This window comes from Cynocephalus volans, chromosome 2, assembly GCF_027409185.1.
Source record: "Cynocephalus volans isolate mCynVol1 chromosome 2, mCynVol1.pri, whole genome shotgun sequence".
Taxonomy (NCBI): Eukaryota; Metazoa; Chordata; class Mammalia; order Dermoptera; family Cynocephalidae; genus Cynocephalus; species Cynocephalus volans.
This window is the reverse complement of record NC_084461.1, coordinates 61895134-61911762: the sequence shown is the minus strand read 5'-3', so window position 1 is coordinate 61911762 and position 16629 is coordinate 61895134. Positions and strand designations below refer to the sequence as shown.

Here is a 16629-nt window from a genome sequence, read left to right as displayed (position 1 = left end):
AATCATCTTATTTAAGCATTTCTAGTGCCGGTATTTTGGGGGGGGGGGATGTGGGAGGGTGGTCAGGGTGGACCCCAGAGTGGATGTAAGATACACATATTTAATCATTAAGTCAAACCTTCTGTTCATGACACCTGGGCTTTCCCAACTCCCAAGGAGACCATCACAACCAGCCAGCCACAAGCACCTGCCATACCTTGACACTGCTGAATTTTGGCCACTCTTGCTTCAGCTTTCCGCCTCTCTTCATCAGACTCACTTGTCCTTCCCCCTTCTTCTTCTGGGCAACTTTAAAAGACAACAGTCAAGAGACACAAGTGAAACCAAATCCAAGTATCTTTAGGTTCATTAGAAAGACATGGGAAGTTGGCATAGAATTATTCATAAAGGAGAAAAATTCAGCCTAAAGAGAATTCATCGTGCTTCCTGGCCAAGAGATTTGGTTTTGTGGCGTATATAAAGGATCTTTCATAATGTAACACCACTCTCAGAGTCAGCAGCACAGGACGTCCCAGCACACACACATGCGCACACACCCCACAACAGCAACAGTGGCATTGGGCATAGCTAAAATAGTAGTTTTTGCTTTTTACTACATTGAGGCACTTCTATTCTTAATGGGGGTAAAGGAGAGGGGTTGGAGGGGATGGAGGTGGGCTGCCAGATGGGGTGGGTTGCAGACGAGGTGGTGGAATTGTATATAACTTCAAGATCGAACTAATCAAATGACCATTAAGAATTATCACCCAAGCCTCAGGCCCCAATTTAGAAAAACTGTCCTTGCACAAGTAATGAGAAATAAATTGACTTAGAACACTTAGATCCACCAACCTAGAAATGTTTATTGAATGATTCCTCAGTACTAAGCACACAGAGAAACATAAGACATAGTTCCTGCCCTCAAGGAGCTTCCAATCTAACAAAACGCACACAAATATACATTTAAAAAAAAAGATAATAGCTACAAGGCAGTCTATGATGAGCACCAAAATAAATGCTTTAGAGAGCAGGTATTAGAGAGTTTCAGGCAAGGAAGAGAGTACTCAGACTGAAGAAGTCCTCACCAGGGAAGGGAGGCAGGGGCTGCACCAAAACCTGCAGAGGGAGGCGAGGGCATTACATGCACGGAGGTGTGGACAAAGTTGCACACGGGGCTATCGCAGGCAGGTGCAGGGGGCAGGGAGCAGACCATTCTGGCAGAGGCCAAGTGTTCATGCAGACAGACATGGTTAGAATATTTTCCCCAATTGAACAAGCCCATTCCATAGATTATGGACAGAAGGAAATATTACCTTTCGACTGCCTGCTGGATCCATCTCATCCAGTTATTTCGTTCTTCCTTGGAATTGGTGTGAATTTCATACATCTCAGGGCCAGCCGATGAAGCACTGATCAGAAACATTCCTCTCTCCTCATTAGCAACTTCTCTAGCAATAAGCTTCTGAAGGGAAATAACTGATGGCTTCTGATCCTACATAAAATAGGAAGATGTGGTGATGAACCAGCATCCTACCTGAGGTAAGCTTCACACACAAGACATGAGCTAAAGACAGCAACCATACTGAGTCAACCTTCTCTCATGTCCTAGTTGGTAAGATCTCCAACAGAGAGGGTATGGAGAAGAGAGGGTGGAAAAAGACGATTTAGGGGAATGTTTGTCCTTAAGAATTGGTGGTTCAAAGGGACAACTTTTAAAAAGACAGAACAATCAGAGAGATAAGGGAAAAAAAATATCAAAATGCCATAGTCAAAGGAGAGGGATTTTTCTAGTAGAGTATGGGATAGGAAGCACTATATCAAATATCACAAAGAGAATGAGAAAAATGGAGGGCCTGCAGAGTCCATTAGATAGGGCAGTTAATAGTAACACCATGCTAGTAAGGTGATGGAAACAGAACAGGGGGTGGCCTGTAAAAATGAAAGGTAAGAACAGGAGGTAAGACCTTAGATTCCCAGGGAATACCTGGCCTCTTCTGCTATTGTCGTATGGATCTCAGCCACAGAACATCTACAGATCTACTCTAAACACTTCTCCTCACCAGCCAGGTGAGGCCCTGGTGGGCAGCAACGGGTCTAATGCATTCATCTTCGTATGCCCAGCACATTGCCTTGTATAGAGTAGGCACTCAATAAATGTCCATAGAACTAGTTTTATATAATTCCACCCAAGGAGAATAGGAAGAAAGTCTAAAATTTGGCATCTAAGCAATGATTAAACCACCTCTTCTACCAAGGTTTACTGTGATCCTCCAGTGCCCCATTCTAAGCACTAGGGATTCAAGTATGAGTAAGACACTGATACTGACTCGGCAGGTAGCTGTAGCTGAAAAAGTGGTCAAAAGAATACCTGCAGGGTGAACAGTTCTGGGGGTAAATATGAAGACTCCTCTTTGGTTTGTGGCTTCCACCACTATTTAGAGTTGGCTGAAGTGTGTGGTTTTGTTTCTCCCTTATGGACTGAGCGACACCTTTATCCAGAATATGCCTCACTATCCCTTACTGCTGACTCCTCGGTGCTGGCCTGTCTGCTGTCCCAGCATTGTGTAGCTCTACCACATCTGAAATTGTGTGCAAGGGTATACCCAGAGTACCTTTTCACCCTACTCTTAGAGTAGCATGAGAAAAAAACATCACAATGGACAAAACCACTTGTCTATCCAGTCCCATGCTCTGCATCAGAAAATGGAAGCAAAAGCCACTTTGTGGCAGTTTTTGAACATTGCCCTCTCTAATTAGGGATATCCTCTGAGCTCTGCTAACATCCATTACTCCATTATGGATCTATTCTCCAAGACCTGACAGGCTCTCCTTGATTCAATGTACAGTCATAGCTTCCTCAGCTTACAAGTTAAACGGCTTCTGTATATAAAAAGGCAGAGTAGGTTTGAAGTGCTTAAGACATCAGCAAGAGTGAAATTATTTGAACTAGGTGGTTAGTGTTGCAGGGGTGAGGAGGTGGCTGGGTAAGATCTTTTACAAGCAAAGAACAGATAAATGAGTAGAAAGTCGTATGAATTAAATCACCGTCAGACCAGGAGGCATCAGGGACATGTCCATCATTATTCATACTAATTACACACAAGCACTAGAGAGGAACTAGAATTCAAATTAAATCACCAGGAATGGAGGTTACATGTCTGCTTTGGAGACAGATGTCAGGCACTGGTGACGCAAAGGCCTAACCCAGCCTACAGAGATGTTTTTGTTTGTGTCGCAGCATTTAAAAACCAAATTTTTTGAATAAGTTGTCAACATTTCAAAACGGGGGGATTACATCTTTTTAAAAAACTCTAGATTTCTGGGTTCTTGGGAAAAGCAGAAGATTGGCAGTCTGGGACCATATCCTCATTTATTTATTTATTCATTTATTTTTTCAAAAGATGACCGGTAAGGGGATCTGAACCCTTGACTTGGTGTTATCAGCACCACGCTCTCCCAAGTGAGCCACAGGCCAGCCCTCCATAACCTCATTTAAAAACACTGAGTAATCTCTGCCCTCTTGGAGATCGAGCATGTACTCATTCGCAAGCTCACTACAGTCCCCACCACTCTCTACTGTCTCCTTGGTACTGACCCAGTTCACATTCACTCATCTACATTTCCTGCTCAATCTCTACAGTCATTTGAAGATCTCTGATATGAAGGAAGAGGAAAAGGAACTGTTATCCTAAGCTCTATTGTTACACCATATCCATTTTGTGCTAATTCTACTAGCAAGTGGTTCCACTGTGATAAAAAGATCTAGGTCCACGCCACGGCAGGATCCTAAAGGAGTCAGCTTGGGCTGCCCTCTCCGAGTTGGCAAGGCTGCTGGAGGGAGAGCTGCTGGCAAGGCAACAGCTACGAGCACTTGCTACAACCCATAAGGGTTCCTGCCTCGGCTTCGTGGCTTTTGCCTTCTCTTTCGATATTTTGGTTAGCGTGGCAGTTCTCTGAATTCCCAAAAGATTATAAAAATAACACAAATAATTATGCGGTCATTGAACTAAACATTCCCACAGAGGATCCGAGTAAATTGGACAATTTAAAATTATCCCCTTATGATAAATTGACCACACCAACATATGTTCCAAAAGCACCGCTCATGACTAAATATGAGCTGCAGCCTGACGTAAGGTGGCAAACATCATTTACTGGAGATTATATTAATGGCAAGAGAATGGTTGGCATTAATGAGAAATTATATGATTGGGACAAATTAAGTATATGGGAACAAAACTGTAGAACCCCCTTTACTTGTTGGTGTCCAGTTTTAAATAAATCATTAAAATCAGGTATTGGGATAAAAATATATTCTGTAAAATTATTAAACCTCCAAAATTAGATCTCAGAAAAATAAGAGAGTACACCTAGTTTTGTAAGGGATGGTGCTGTGCACAATGGCACTTTAACATTTAGATCAAGATTATAGGGCCACAGTGAATGCATAACCTTAAAATGTGCATGATAATGCTGCTCAAATATCCACTGTTCTTTTTATAAACAGTAGGTTCATTCCATTAGAACATAAAATCATTACACCCCCATTAGAATTTAAATGTTAGTATTTTTCCTTTTAACAAATTTGTACTTACATTTAGCAATAGACATAGGTCATATGATAGTACTGTCTATCACTTTGCAACTGCAATAGTCCCACCCTGTTAATAGGGTAGATATTAACCACAGCTTGCCAACCAGAAAAGGTCACAGGTTAACTTCAGGACAATGAGAAAATGGTCCTGATCTGATAACCTGATACCAAAAGGAAGAAGCACGAGCTAATCACCTGAGACGTGCTAACGAAGGAAAAAAACTGGCTTCCCCTGTCCTTTTTAAATTATTAATTCAAGCTTGCTGATGTAATAAAAATAGTACCCAAAAGCCCCCTGCAGAGAAAAATCTAAATAAAAGGCATTGTCTCATGCTCTACTGTGCTCCAGCTGCAACACGCTGACAGCCCGCAGAGAGAGAACATGCATACTGATGCACTGAGGTCTCTGTCTGTGTTTGTTATTTTCGCCAGCTTCCTCATCCCCCTTTCAAGGACCCACAACTCGACTGGAGCTGGTCTTCGGCAAGATCTTTCCTACTTTGATCTTGAACTTGCAGATTTACATGTTCACTATGTCTTCTTTATTATTTTTTCATTTTGAAATTACCTTCTCAGATATTGTAGAGATTCCTCCTAGAGTCAGTTTTCCAGGATTCAGTGAACACCTCTACTTTTTCCTATAAATTTTGTAGGTTTGGGTCCTACCCCCATTTCCAGCTAAGTCTTCTTTAAAAAAACAAAACAAAACTCTCTTGTAAGGATGCTATTCCATCTTCTTGCTACTTTCAGCTGCTTATCTCTATTTCCAAATTCATCATGTCTTCTGTAAGATGTAGCAAGATAAGCACCTACTAAAGAAGTTTCTTCTAAAGGGCACATGGAGTGGAGAATCTCACCTGTGGGTATTAGCATAAGGATAACTTTCTAAAATACTAGGGTAGGAACTAGGAAATCCAGATATTTGTTTACCCTTAGTTAATCCTTCAATTCTCCACAATGTTAACTATAAGATATCTATGACACATGGGCTGTCGTCAGATAGGTATAACTAAAAAGCGTGTTAACAGTAGGGTGAACTTGATTCTTTAAGAATAAAATAAAGCTTTCTCTTTTGCTCCTTGATATCACCAAGGTCTTGGCTGGCCTTATGATTGCAACTACATGTCAGACTAACATCTTCAAGAAACAGTATGAGCAACCCTATACTGCTGTTCACAGCCAAGCACATTCTACCAAGAAGACCTAAGTTGTGGCTGCCTTCGTTCTGGCATTTTGTGGATTGCATTCCTTACATCCTATTCAATGATGAATGTGATCTGTGGGTTGCACAGACAACTCTCCCAGAGGTCATATGAGAGAAGAGGAACAGATACATATTTCAAGTCATACTATAAGTTCAGCATCATGGCTTGATCTGAATCTATATGCTATGTTGTTCAAGAAGACAAGACACTCGTCTTTATGCTGTGTGTAATTCTTGATCAACCAGCGGGTCATTTGGCCTATAATACCACCAGGAAGCAGGGTTTGCTTCTCTTTCAGGTCTTTGGGTGTTGAAGAAACCTTTGCTTCTGTAAGGATGTGGTGTAAATTTGTTTTCTCTTCCAGCATGGCCCTTACTATCCTACAGGTTACACCAAATGGTCCTCACCTTCCCACTTACTCTCTCCATGTTCTTTCAGAGCATCCTCAATAACAACATAGAGAGACTTCTGGACAAATCAGTAGGTTTCATGAAATTTTCAATAGATACATTCGTATGGATCAGGGACATGGGGACTTGTTTAAGGCTTCTTGTTATCCTTTATACAACTCAACTTCAGTATGCCAAGGACAGGTAATGTACCAAATGAGAGGAGCAAGTCTGTCAGGCCAACCTGATGAGCACAACCAGGCAGGTAAGGTACTGCTCCTGCCCCTTCCCCCAGAATCCCATCACTGTGCAGACATGTTTCTTTGCTTTCTCTGAACAGCATAACAGAAATTTTACTGAGCTTTGAATTTGCCAAAACCAGTTGGCATTGATGATATCTGCTAAGGGTACCTGAATTTCCTATGATTTAACGGATGATAAACACCAGTATTTTAGAGAGCCACTTTATACGGCCCACATTGGTAACGGGTCTTGGATTCTTTTCTCTAGCAGGTCTTGATGCTCCACGACGCTAACGAGGAGGTCATTGATGATGTCTTCCTTCTCTAAATCATTTTGGACCGTACAGATGCTATGTAAGGAATGTTATCAAATACTGGTTTTACCACTAGTCTAAGTAGGTGCTGCCAATGGGATTAATCTAACACACTAAAAGATAAGTGTTACGTGAATTAGTAGCCATTATAACACAAATAAGAATCTTCTTTAAAATTTGGCTACCAGGATGGTGTTCTCTTGTTTGGCAGAAGGAACATCATGACAGTCATTTTGGGGTTAACAAGTGGTATCACAAGGGCACCATCCAATTGGCATGGAGAGGACAGGGTGCTAGAAGTGACCACTGTGCCTAGCATTGACATTTTAGTTGCTGGATCTGAGGGAAGGGAGTAGGTGTGGGGATGGAGTTTGGAGGAAAGACCAAGACAGCCAGATGGCAAGGGGGCACTTGGGCAGTGCCTATTCACTAACCAGTACTAAAGTACTTCAGTGTTTTTACAATTGGTTAAACTGCTGAACCAGCTGACTACCAGCCCTGTGATAAATCAATACTTATTGTGCTAATTCAACCCAATTAAATGCTCACTATGGAATGCTGCAATCACTAATAAAAATGGGACTATAACAGGGGCATATTCTTGCTAATAACCATTTTATTTCACTAGGAAGGAATCCCAGACATTTTTCAAGGAAATGTGGGCTTAAACCGATTAAAATATGTATCACATGGTCATATACTTACAACAGCTGCAAAGATGTATTTCTGGTCTTTTTCTTGTAAAAAGAGCAGCACATCAGTTAGAAGGAGAGCTAGGATATCTTCAAAGAAAAAAACATTACTAGTATTAATGATACAAACCACAGTACAAATGCCTTTATTAAATATTTTTATTTCATCCCTGAATTTAAATAATTCAATAAAAATAAAAAGACTAAGATTTAGTCTGATTATGAAACTCTTTAAAAACACCTGTATTACAAAAGCCCAAATACATTCTATAGATAACTTAGTAGAAAGCTGTGTTTAAGTGTGCATACTTGTGTGTCTAACCATAGGTAAATCTCCAGCAAAATTTAATTTTGTAGCTTTCAAAATGGAAGAAAAATATCCAATAAAATGGGAAGTTATAATAGAATGGAGCAAGCGCTTACTTTTAGGGGGAAAAAAGTGCTTAAGAGAAAACGTAAGAGAGCAGCTTCTGCCTGGAATTATGTCTGCAAACATGCTATTTTGTTTCATCTAGACCTGAGTGAGGTTTAAAATTCCATGCTTCCCTTACAAATTGTTAACAAGAACTCAATTCACTACAACCACTAAACATTCTAACATGAGGTTTCCAAATCACTGATTCTAATAAATGGATAAAGAGCAAATGACAATAGGATCTACAGATTGTGGTTAATAGTTTCCCCATACAACATTGCAAGTTGCGGATCAACAACTCTTACATCAGACATTGGCTGCAACCTCTGTCAAAAGCTGATCGTCCTCTAATGTGTAATAACCTTTGAGTAACTAGAATTTAACTACCTCATCCTCTCATCATCAGGAAGTTGTTAAGATTAAGTGTTAGAAACAAGGAGACTATGCCTGTGGTTCTTAGCTCTCACCTGGGGAGCTTTTAAGCATCCCTATGCTTGGGCTTCATCCCCAGACCAAAAAAATCACAATCTCTGGAAGGAGGCATGAGCATCAGTAGTTTTCTTATGCTCCAGAGGTCATTCTATTGTGTGGCCAGGGTGAGAAGGCCTGGATCAGGCAATGTGCTAATTACAGATTCAGTCCTTAAGAAATGGAATAAACTGCTCTAGACTCTAGCCAAAATAAGAGTTGAATTAATGTCTGTGAGCAAACAGTAGAACTAAGTGCACCAGTGCTGGCATGTATGTAGACACACTGCATTACTTAATAACAAAGATGACACAGAGTTCTTTTTACTCTTCCTTTCGTTGGTCTGACAGCCACAGACTGGCTTGGCACATAACAGAGCCTAGGTGTGCAGGTGTACTGCCTTGCTTTCAACACACCATATTTGCCAGAATAATATTTCCATGCCAATAATGATTAGCAGACCTCTCAGTTCCTTTGATTTCAGACATCCAAAGTTACAGATTCATAAAATATATATATGAATCTTTTTGCATGGGGCAGCAAACTCCAACCAAAGATCTGTATGACTGGCCCCATTTGCCTAAAGAAGTTCACACCTCCATCTGTCAACTGACCCAGGATTTATGTGTGTGTGCCTGTAATTCTGAGGTTTTTTTTCTTTTTGGACATCTGTCCTCTGCTGAATGAATAATGTGTATGAAAGGGAGAGAAGTTGGTCCCACAGTACCTTTGAAACGCCCCGTAGCAGTTTTCCAGTAAACAAGGCCATCGTGTAACAGTGTCCTTTCTTTACTTATCAGTGCCTGCTTCCGAAACACATGGCCATTTTTGAGCTTTGTGTATGTTTTGTTTTCAATCTTATTTAGGATCTCGAGCCATTTTTGGTTTTTCTCATATTCATTAACTTTTAAATCCACTGCTGCAATCATGTCTTTAATTAAGCAAAGAGCTTTGCATAAGTCTTTATGTTCTTCAGTTCTTTCTGCAGGGGAAAAAGAAAGAAAGAACACTATAACATATGCCAGAGTGCTAAGGAAGAAAATTTTTTCTTTAGTTTTTCAATATAGATAAATGTATCATCTAAATAACAAAAATCCCATAAGAAAAATGTTGGGTTAAATTCAAATACTATACTGTCACTCTGCACCCTTTCCCCCAAAATACTATACTGTCACTCTGTACCCTCCTCTGCCAAAAAAAATACTGATTATAAAAGATTTGCATTATTAAATGTGCTTCAGCTGACGAGAAGATGTATGAGTTCTAAGAATGGGTCTGACTTTCCCCCCAGTGCAGAGAATGTGTTAGATGCTAACTTAAGCCTTCCCTCCACCTTCCCAGGCACAGGTCATCAAGTAATCCCCACACTGAGATTCTTAGAACTTAACCCAGCTGTGGGGCCAAGCCACACAAGTGTCCTCTCAGAAATGGAGCCAAAGGGTGACTTGAATTGGCCCCAGATCCATCTGCCTTCCTGGATCCCTTCCTCCATAAAAATAATATCCAAAATTACAGTTTACGATTGTGTTAGCATAAATGTGAATACATTAACATTATAAATAAAACATTTTCTTCCACCTAAAATGTTATTTTTTTCTTCTGATCGTAAAAGAAATTAAAATATTTTCTTGGGACCAAGGCACTATGCTTAATGGATAGGTTGGCCACAGCATAATAATCACAGATTCCAGTTTTCATTCTTTTAAAGACTGGCCACCTGCTCTTATCTCTAGATTATCTCAAGAAAATACTCTGGAGGAGTTTCTGGAATAGCCTCCTGAAACTCCAAATGAAAATGAATTTATCGATTTTTCCCATTTGATGATAAAGACCACTTACTTGATATTTACTTAAGCATCTACAACTGAAAGGTAAAGTTTCAGGAAGTCAGAGGTGCTAGAAGGAGAGAAGAAAAACTGACAGAAACGAAAGGTTCTCTAGAACCTAGAGCAGCAGAAATAAACACTTAGAAACAGCAGTCAAGTGGAACAGGAGTATGTCCTCCAAATGGTCTAAACAGGTCCTAAATGTTGTAAATAAATACATGAGGGTTTTATCAGAAAACCTCAAGGAGCAGATCCTGACACCCATCTTGAACAAAAAAAGAGTCTTTCTCACTGTCTTCAAAGCATATCTACTCCTCACTACTTTACTATACCTTACCTCCACTAAGCCTCTCCCTTCCAAAAAAAAAAAAAAAGTTGTTATTTCTAAAGAGCATATTTTATAAACAGGAAAGCTGAGTAGAGAAAAATCAAAGTTGAATTACAAAGTGAATTAGGGTAAGGCCAAGAAAAGACTCAAAGTCTTTTGACCTTTAGGGACCAATTACTGTCTTATAATGCCTTGCTACTCAAAGTGCAGCAGCACCAGCCACACCTGGGAGTCTTGTTAGACGTGCTTACCTTGGCCTCCACCCCAGACCTGCTGACTCAGAATCCACATGTAAACAAGATCCCCAGGTGAAGGGCATGACTAATTAAGTTGGAGGAGCACTGCCACTAAAGAGTCATGTGAACCAGTGTCCTCAGAAGCCCAGGGAGTGACCGGCCTTTGGGAAGGTCTGGCCGAAGGAGGAGGCATCCATTCAGCCAACCTGCGACTGTGCCTGAGGAGCCATAGTCATACTTACAGTTTCTGACACACAGTAGGCCACCATTGTTATTTATTCCACCAGGAATTGGACATGGGATGACTCTTGGAGTAGCACTGCTGACTAACACAATCTGATAGATTTTAGTCCTTGAGGTACTGTAGTAAACTCAAGAAAGAGAATATAAAATAATACAAACTGAAAAGCCTTAATTTCGTTTTCGTTCTTTTGCTGAGAACAAAGTTTATGAGGCTTTTCTGTTTATATTATATCCTCTTATACATTAAAATGTAGGGAGTAATGAAAATGGGACATAAGAAATAAATGCTACCATTCCTGCCTGTACTGCCCGAATTTAGTTCTAAGTGTGGCTGAAAAAATGAAAAGTATAAATTACGCATGTCTACTTACCTAGATACTGCCTTCCACCCCCCACCCCACCCCCCAAAAAATGTTAGAAGTTGAGTTTGGTAGAGTGGGCATTTAAGACCTCATTGTCATTTTAGTTATCTGTAAGTCAACTGACAATAATAAAGGCAATAAAAACAGCTCCCACCTAATGAGCACCTTGTTTACACCATGCTCTGCACTGGGCACTTTCTGAGACAACCTTATTCTGTAAGATTAGAATTACTATTCTCATTTTGTAGTGGAGAAAACTGAAGCTCAGTTAATTAACTTACTCAACTAATGAGTGGCAGAGCCAGGTATATACAGTGGCAATGCAAGTTTACACAATTCTAAACCCAAGTCTTTGTTAATATAACACACTAACACCCTAATAATAATTTTTACTCAAGATCAATAAGCTAGCCTGAGGATTAGGCATTTTTATTTATTTTTGCATTGCACTGATACGTATTTATTAACTGATAGCCTATTCTGTACCAGCCAGTGAAGAACCAGCTGTGCCCCAGGCAAGGAGATCCCACAAGGGGTTTACAGTCCAGCCATGTGCATTAATAGCTTCTTAAAAGATGCCCAAATGTCACTCCCTGGAACTTGATGAATTGACAGGGTCAGTAATATCTCCTTCACACAAACATCCTTAATCTAATAACTCATTGGTTGGGAGAGCTGGCATTTGGTGACAGGAGCAACGGCATTGTTTCACCAGACTGCTGTGAGGTAACAGAAGGTGAGAAAGAGGAGGAAGTAAGAAGGTCCACCTATGCGGAAACGTACAGGAGAAAGGCAGGGTCAGAGAATGAAGAAGCCTGCTTTGTTTGGGCTACTTGTAGGCACTCAGACTATTAACTAACCTGCATTAGGAAAGATAATTTCTCAAAATGAATCCAAATTCTAAGGCTTTTACAGTTTCCCCAAAATGAAAATATGAATCAGAGGCCAGAAGCACTTATACCTATTTAGGACACCTCAGCTGTGTTTAAAACCAAAAAGAGAGGCAAATGTTTGTCCCAGAAGTCACCACTCACCCTTTGTGTACTGCAGGATCCTTTCCACCAAGACGGGGTATTTTGTGATACGCTGAGTGACCAGCAGAATGCATTCTGGAATTCCTCGGCGTCGAACCAAAAGATTACTATTTCGGAGCTTAAAAAATATATATATATATATATATATATTTTTTTTTTTTTTTAATATATATATACACAAATTCTAACCTGTATTTAACTTTTACATATGAATTTAATAATGTGAAGAATCTGCAACGGTACAATTCTGTACGGACTTATAATATTCATCGTTATTAATTAAAACTTGATGCACTATCATTAATTTAAATTTTACACTTTGTCATTAATTTGAATACCTCAACTCTCCAAGATTTCAAGAAGTTTCAAGCTACTCTGATATATTTGTAGTTAATTCCAAAAGAAAGCAAGCTCCAATTCTTCCACGTGCCAGGATTCATACACAGCCAAAGTTTTTGAGAAATAATCAGAAATCAAAGTTGGACTGTGAACATGAGTTTGCAGTTTACTATTTGTTTTTCTAATAGGGCTTCTTTGGCATAGTTACTTCAAATCAGGGCAACTTTTTTCTAAATATCTCAAAGTCCTTTTCCTTAAAAGTTTTCAAGTCCTCAACATACATGTACATTAAGGAAAGAAAAAAAAAAAAAGGAGGAGAATCTGGTAGCATTTTTAAAATAGCAGGTAAAAATTTAGAATCCAGGAAACTTTACAGGACAAATTTCTTCAACAAATGAACTGGAGGAAGGGGGAAAAGGAGGGAGAGCATTCAAATTAAGAGATTTAAGAGATATAACCACCAAATACAATATATGAATCTTGGTCAGATATTGATTTAAGCAATCCACTTTTTTGAGATAATTAGTGAAATTTGAAGATATCAAAGAATTATTGCTAATTTATTTAGTGTAATAATTTTAATTTTTAATTTATTAATTTAAAATTTTTTAATTTTTAAATTTAAGTGTAATACTTTTTAAAATATGCTGTTTAGAGGTTTATATTACAGATGAAATTATATAATGTCATGAATTAGCTTCAAAGTAACACAATGGGGGTGAGGTAAATTCTGTGGTTTTTTTTACTTTGATTTTTCTGATATATAACTTTTCAGGACATGAAAAAGCTTTCCAGGATATTACAAATATTCTCAGAAGTTTGGAGGGCATGACCTCACAAACAAAAGATACAAAAGAAAATGATTTGGAAGAAATATTTCACTAACACAGAAAAAGTGATTTTCCATCTTTGTTACAAACCTACCATTTCCTTCTCCTCCCCCTGAAAAACAGCACCTAAATATAAAACTTGTTTAAATCATGTAAGAAGCAAAGTATGAACTATTTCCTCATACTGATTTACCACTTTGTAATAAAGTTTTAAAATACTTGCCTTAATAAAATTCTGAAACTTTTTATTCTGCTGGAGTTCTTTAAAAAGGCTAACAGCTTCTTTGTGATGGCTGCAGAATTCTCCATATATCTTCTTCATTTTACTTGCATTTTCTTCTGAAAACTGACAAGAATAAAATTTCAATAACGGTTTATAAATTTAATAAGTTCTGAACACAGAAAAGAACATGCAATTTTCATATACTATAAAACATTACTTGCAAATAAAGAATAAACATCATGGAATTTCTAAACACAATCACTTCTCTTCCCCAGACACTGTTTAAATTAAAATAAAAGAAAGCAGTTGAGTGGTAAGGTTCAACCTAAAGTGATTATATTATACTGATTATCAAATAGCCAGATGAAGAATATTTGATGATTTCTATTCCTTTTTCAGTTTTTTACAGCTTTCTCATTTCAATTTGTAGTTTTATTTAGATTGAAAGAAGAGTATGTAGCCACATTTGGGGGCCCTCAGGAAGGTCTGGCCTCCCAAAGAAAATACCAGGTGGCATTTACATTGGCTACTGACCATGTCCATAGATTCTGTCCCCAGTTGGGAATTTGAGTTTTGTCCACACATCAGAATTAGGTCAAGTGACAGGCTATCATTAGCCAAGATGAAAGAAAATGTCAATTTATTAACTGATGAAGAGAAGTAGAGATGTGGTTTGGATATTTCAATAAGCCTGACTTGTAGAAAAATCTACACAGGAACCAACTCAGTGCAATGTGTTGAGAATTATTAGCTGGATGATTTGAATGCCAGTTTTTTAGGTTATGATAGCCCTACGTGCACTTGTCCACACTGAAGATCACTGCAACAGAAACAAGAACACACACACCATCCCTCCCCCCTGAAAAGTACTTAATATTTACATCACCATCTCTGGTATTTTTTAATCTTTGCTTCCACTTTTATCTATACTTGAGGCCAATATGTCTCAAAAGATGATCTTTAAACCACTTAAATTGTTAATTTAATCCTCAGGAAACACCTTTATTAACAAAGTACTGGGAGACCCCTTGCCACACCCACTATGCTGATCAACAACTGGAACACTCAAGCAGACTGAAATCCTTTTCTCTGAATACCAAGGATCCTTTCCCCAAAGGGGTAGTATGTGCTTCATCCAGGAGACCACCATCCCATGTGAGAGCCAGCTTCCCAAACCTTGCTCTCAATTTATCCACAGAAATTAAATAAATATACAGCTGATAGAGATATGCTATTTTTGTTAATATGAAAGTATCTTAAGAATGAAAATGGTTTAAATGATTAGAATTAAAGCATGGTAAAGTCATGATTATTTGTATCAAGGAAAGATGCAAATAATTTCAAATGACAAAATAAAACTCTTACACTTTATTTTTGAATGCACTGAGGTTCAAGTTCACTCAGACACATTCAGACAGTTTTATTCAAGCTGTCTTGCGAAGTATTTTACACTCACTTAATGTGGCCCTGTTACTTGGCGTCATGTTTCAGGTTAATAATGAGGACAGAACAGGTCAGGACTTTAAAGACAATTTGCAAAGCAGATACCTCTTTGATTAAAAACTGTTATTACTAGTGTGCATTTTTACATTGTTAGACATGAAGGAGTGGCTATTGGGCAATAACTCAAGTTGTGTTTTTATGCATTAAAAATACTTGTATTTATATCATATTTAAGCATATTGATTTCAATGAACTTAACTTCCCCATTTTTAGCAAACAGACCAACAGCTAAACTCCATCACTATATGCGACTGGGTTAAACTGCTTCAAAAAATAATATTTTGGGAGAAGATGGCATTTTGGCATCTACCTAGGGAAAGCCATACTAAAGTAAGTACAGATGGATCTCCATGCCTTTCCCCAAGCACAGTAGGTGATCATAAAACCTGGCATTCAACTGAATTCCTGGTGGTGTCTTTTTTCCTAAATGACCCATTCATTCAATAAATATTTATAGTACCAAGCACTGTTCTAGGTGCTGAAATCAGTAGTTGTCTAATAGACAAGGATCCCTGCCTTACTGGGATTTACAGTCTTGTGATGGTAAATGCTTCCCCAGAAAGTCATAACATATGTCTCAAAGATAGCATATTTTTAGCTCATGTTGAAGAAAGAGCAGGTTTGGATTGAAATCCTAGTTAGGTCACTTATGAGAAAGTCATTACCTTCTCCATGCCTCAGTTTTTGGAAGAATACATCTACCTCGCAATGGTGTAAAGCTTAAATGAGGTAATACACATAAAAGCACCCTAAAAATGACTGCCATATGGGAGTCCCATGTTATCTAACTTCTCTATTAGCATGTTTTTAATGGAGAACCCCTTCCAAGAGTTCAGGGGGCTGATGCACATTGTCAAAAGCAGGCGGTGGTGGTTTGCTTTTATTAGGAGAGTGGCTCAACCTATTCTTGCTGATGCTTCAAACATCCCGAGCACTTAAAAAGTGTGTTCCTCTAGTGAGCTTTGCTTGTCTTGTCCCCGGGCATGAACTCTAGAGCTTTAATGATAATAGACTTGCCTCACTCCTCCTAAGCTGATCCAGCATTTGTCTTGGAGACATTAGTGAGATTATTACAGGCCCACTGGGGGAACCATGTTATTAAAGAGCCCATCACATCAAAAAGTCTAAGTAGGATTTTCATAAGGGGATTAATGTATGACCGTAACTCCTGACAGAGGCAGCTATAGGGTCAGGGATGACCCAGCTAGGTCCTGTGACACACAGAGGACTCAGACATTGGCTGGTAAAAGCTCTCAGGCATTAGTCATACAAATCAACATCAAATAAAAGAAAACCAACCAAGCCCATCTGGCAATAATTGTAATGAAATTAATTCCATTTTTCCACAGGCTTTTAACACTATAGAGAGTCTACAAACCTTTAGGTTTTTGAGGTCCTTAAAACTTT

At 38.8% G+C, this 16629-nt stretch overlaps 1 protein-coding gene across 6 annotated transcripts in view; it reads right to left on the bottom strand.

Moving 5' to 3' along the window:
- The window catches only part of ARHGEF28 (Rho guanine nucleotide exchange factor 28), a 298642-nt gene that overhangs the window by 52628 nt on the left and 229385 nt on the right, over window positions 1-16629 (bottom strand). For all 6 annotated transcript variants that reach the window (XM_063085738.1, XM_063085732.1, XM_063085736.1 and 3 more), the window contains 6 exons: window positions 13720-13842; window positions 12328-12445; window positions 9026-9280; window positions 7429-7505; window positions 1293-1471; window positions 197-288 (listed from right to left, as the gene is read on the bottom strand). In XM_063085738.1, coding sequence (XP_062941808.1) covers window positions 197-288; window positions 1293-1471; window positions 7429-7505; window positions 9026-9280; window positions 12328-12445; window positions 13720-13842 — 844 coding nt within the window. The remainder of the gene's footprint in view (window positions 1-196; window positions 289-1292; window positions 1472-7428; window positions 7506-9025; window positions 9281-12327; window positions 12446-13719; window positions 13843-16629) is intronic.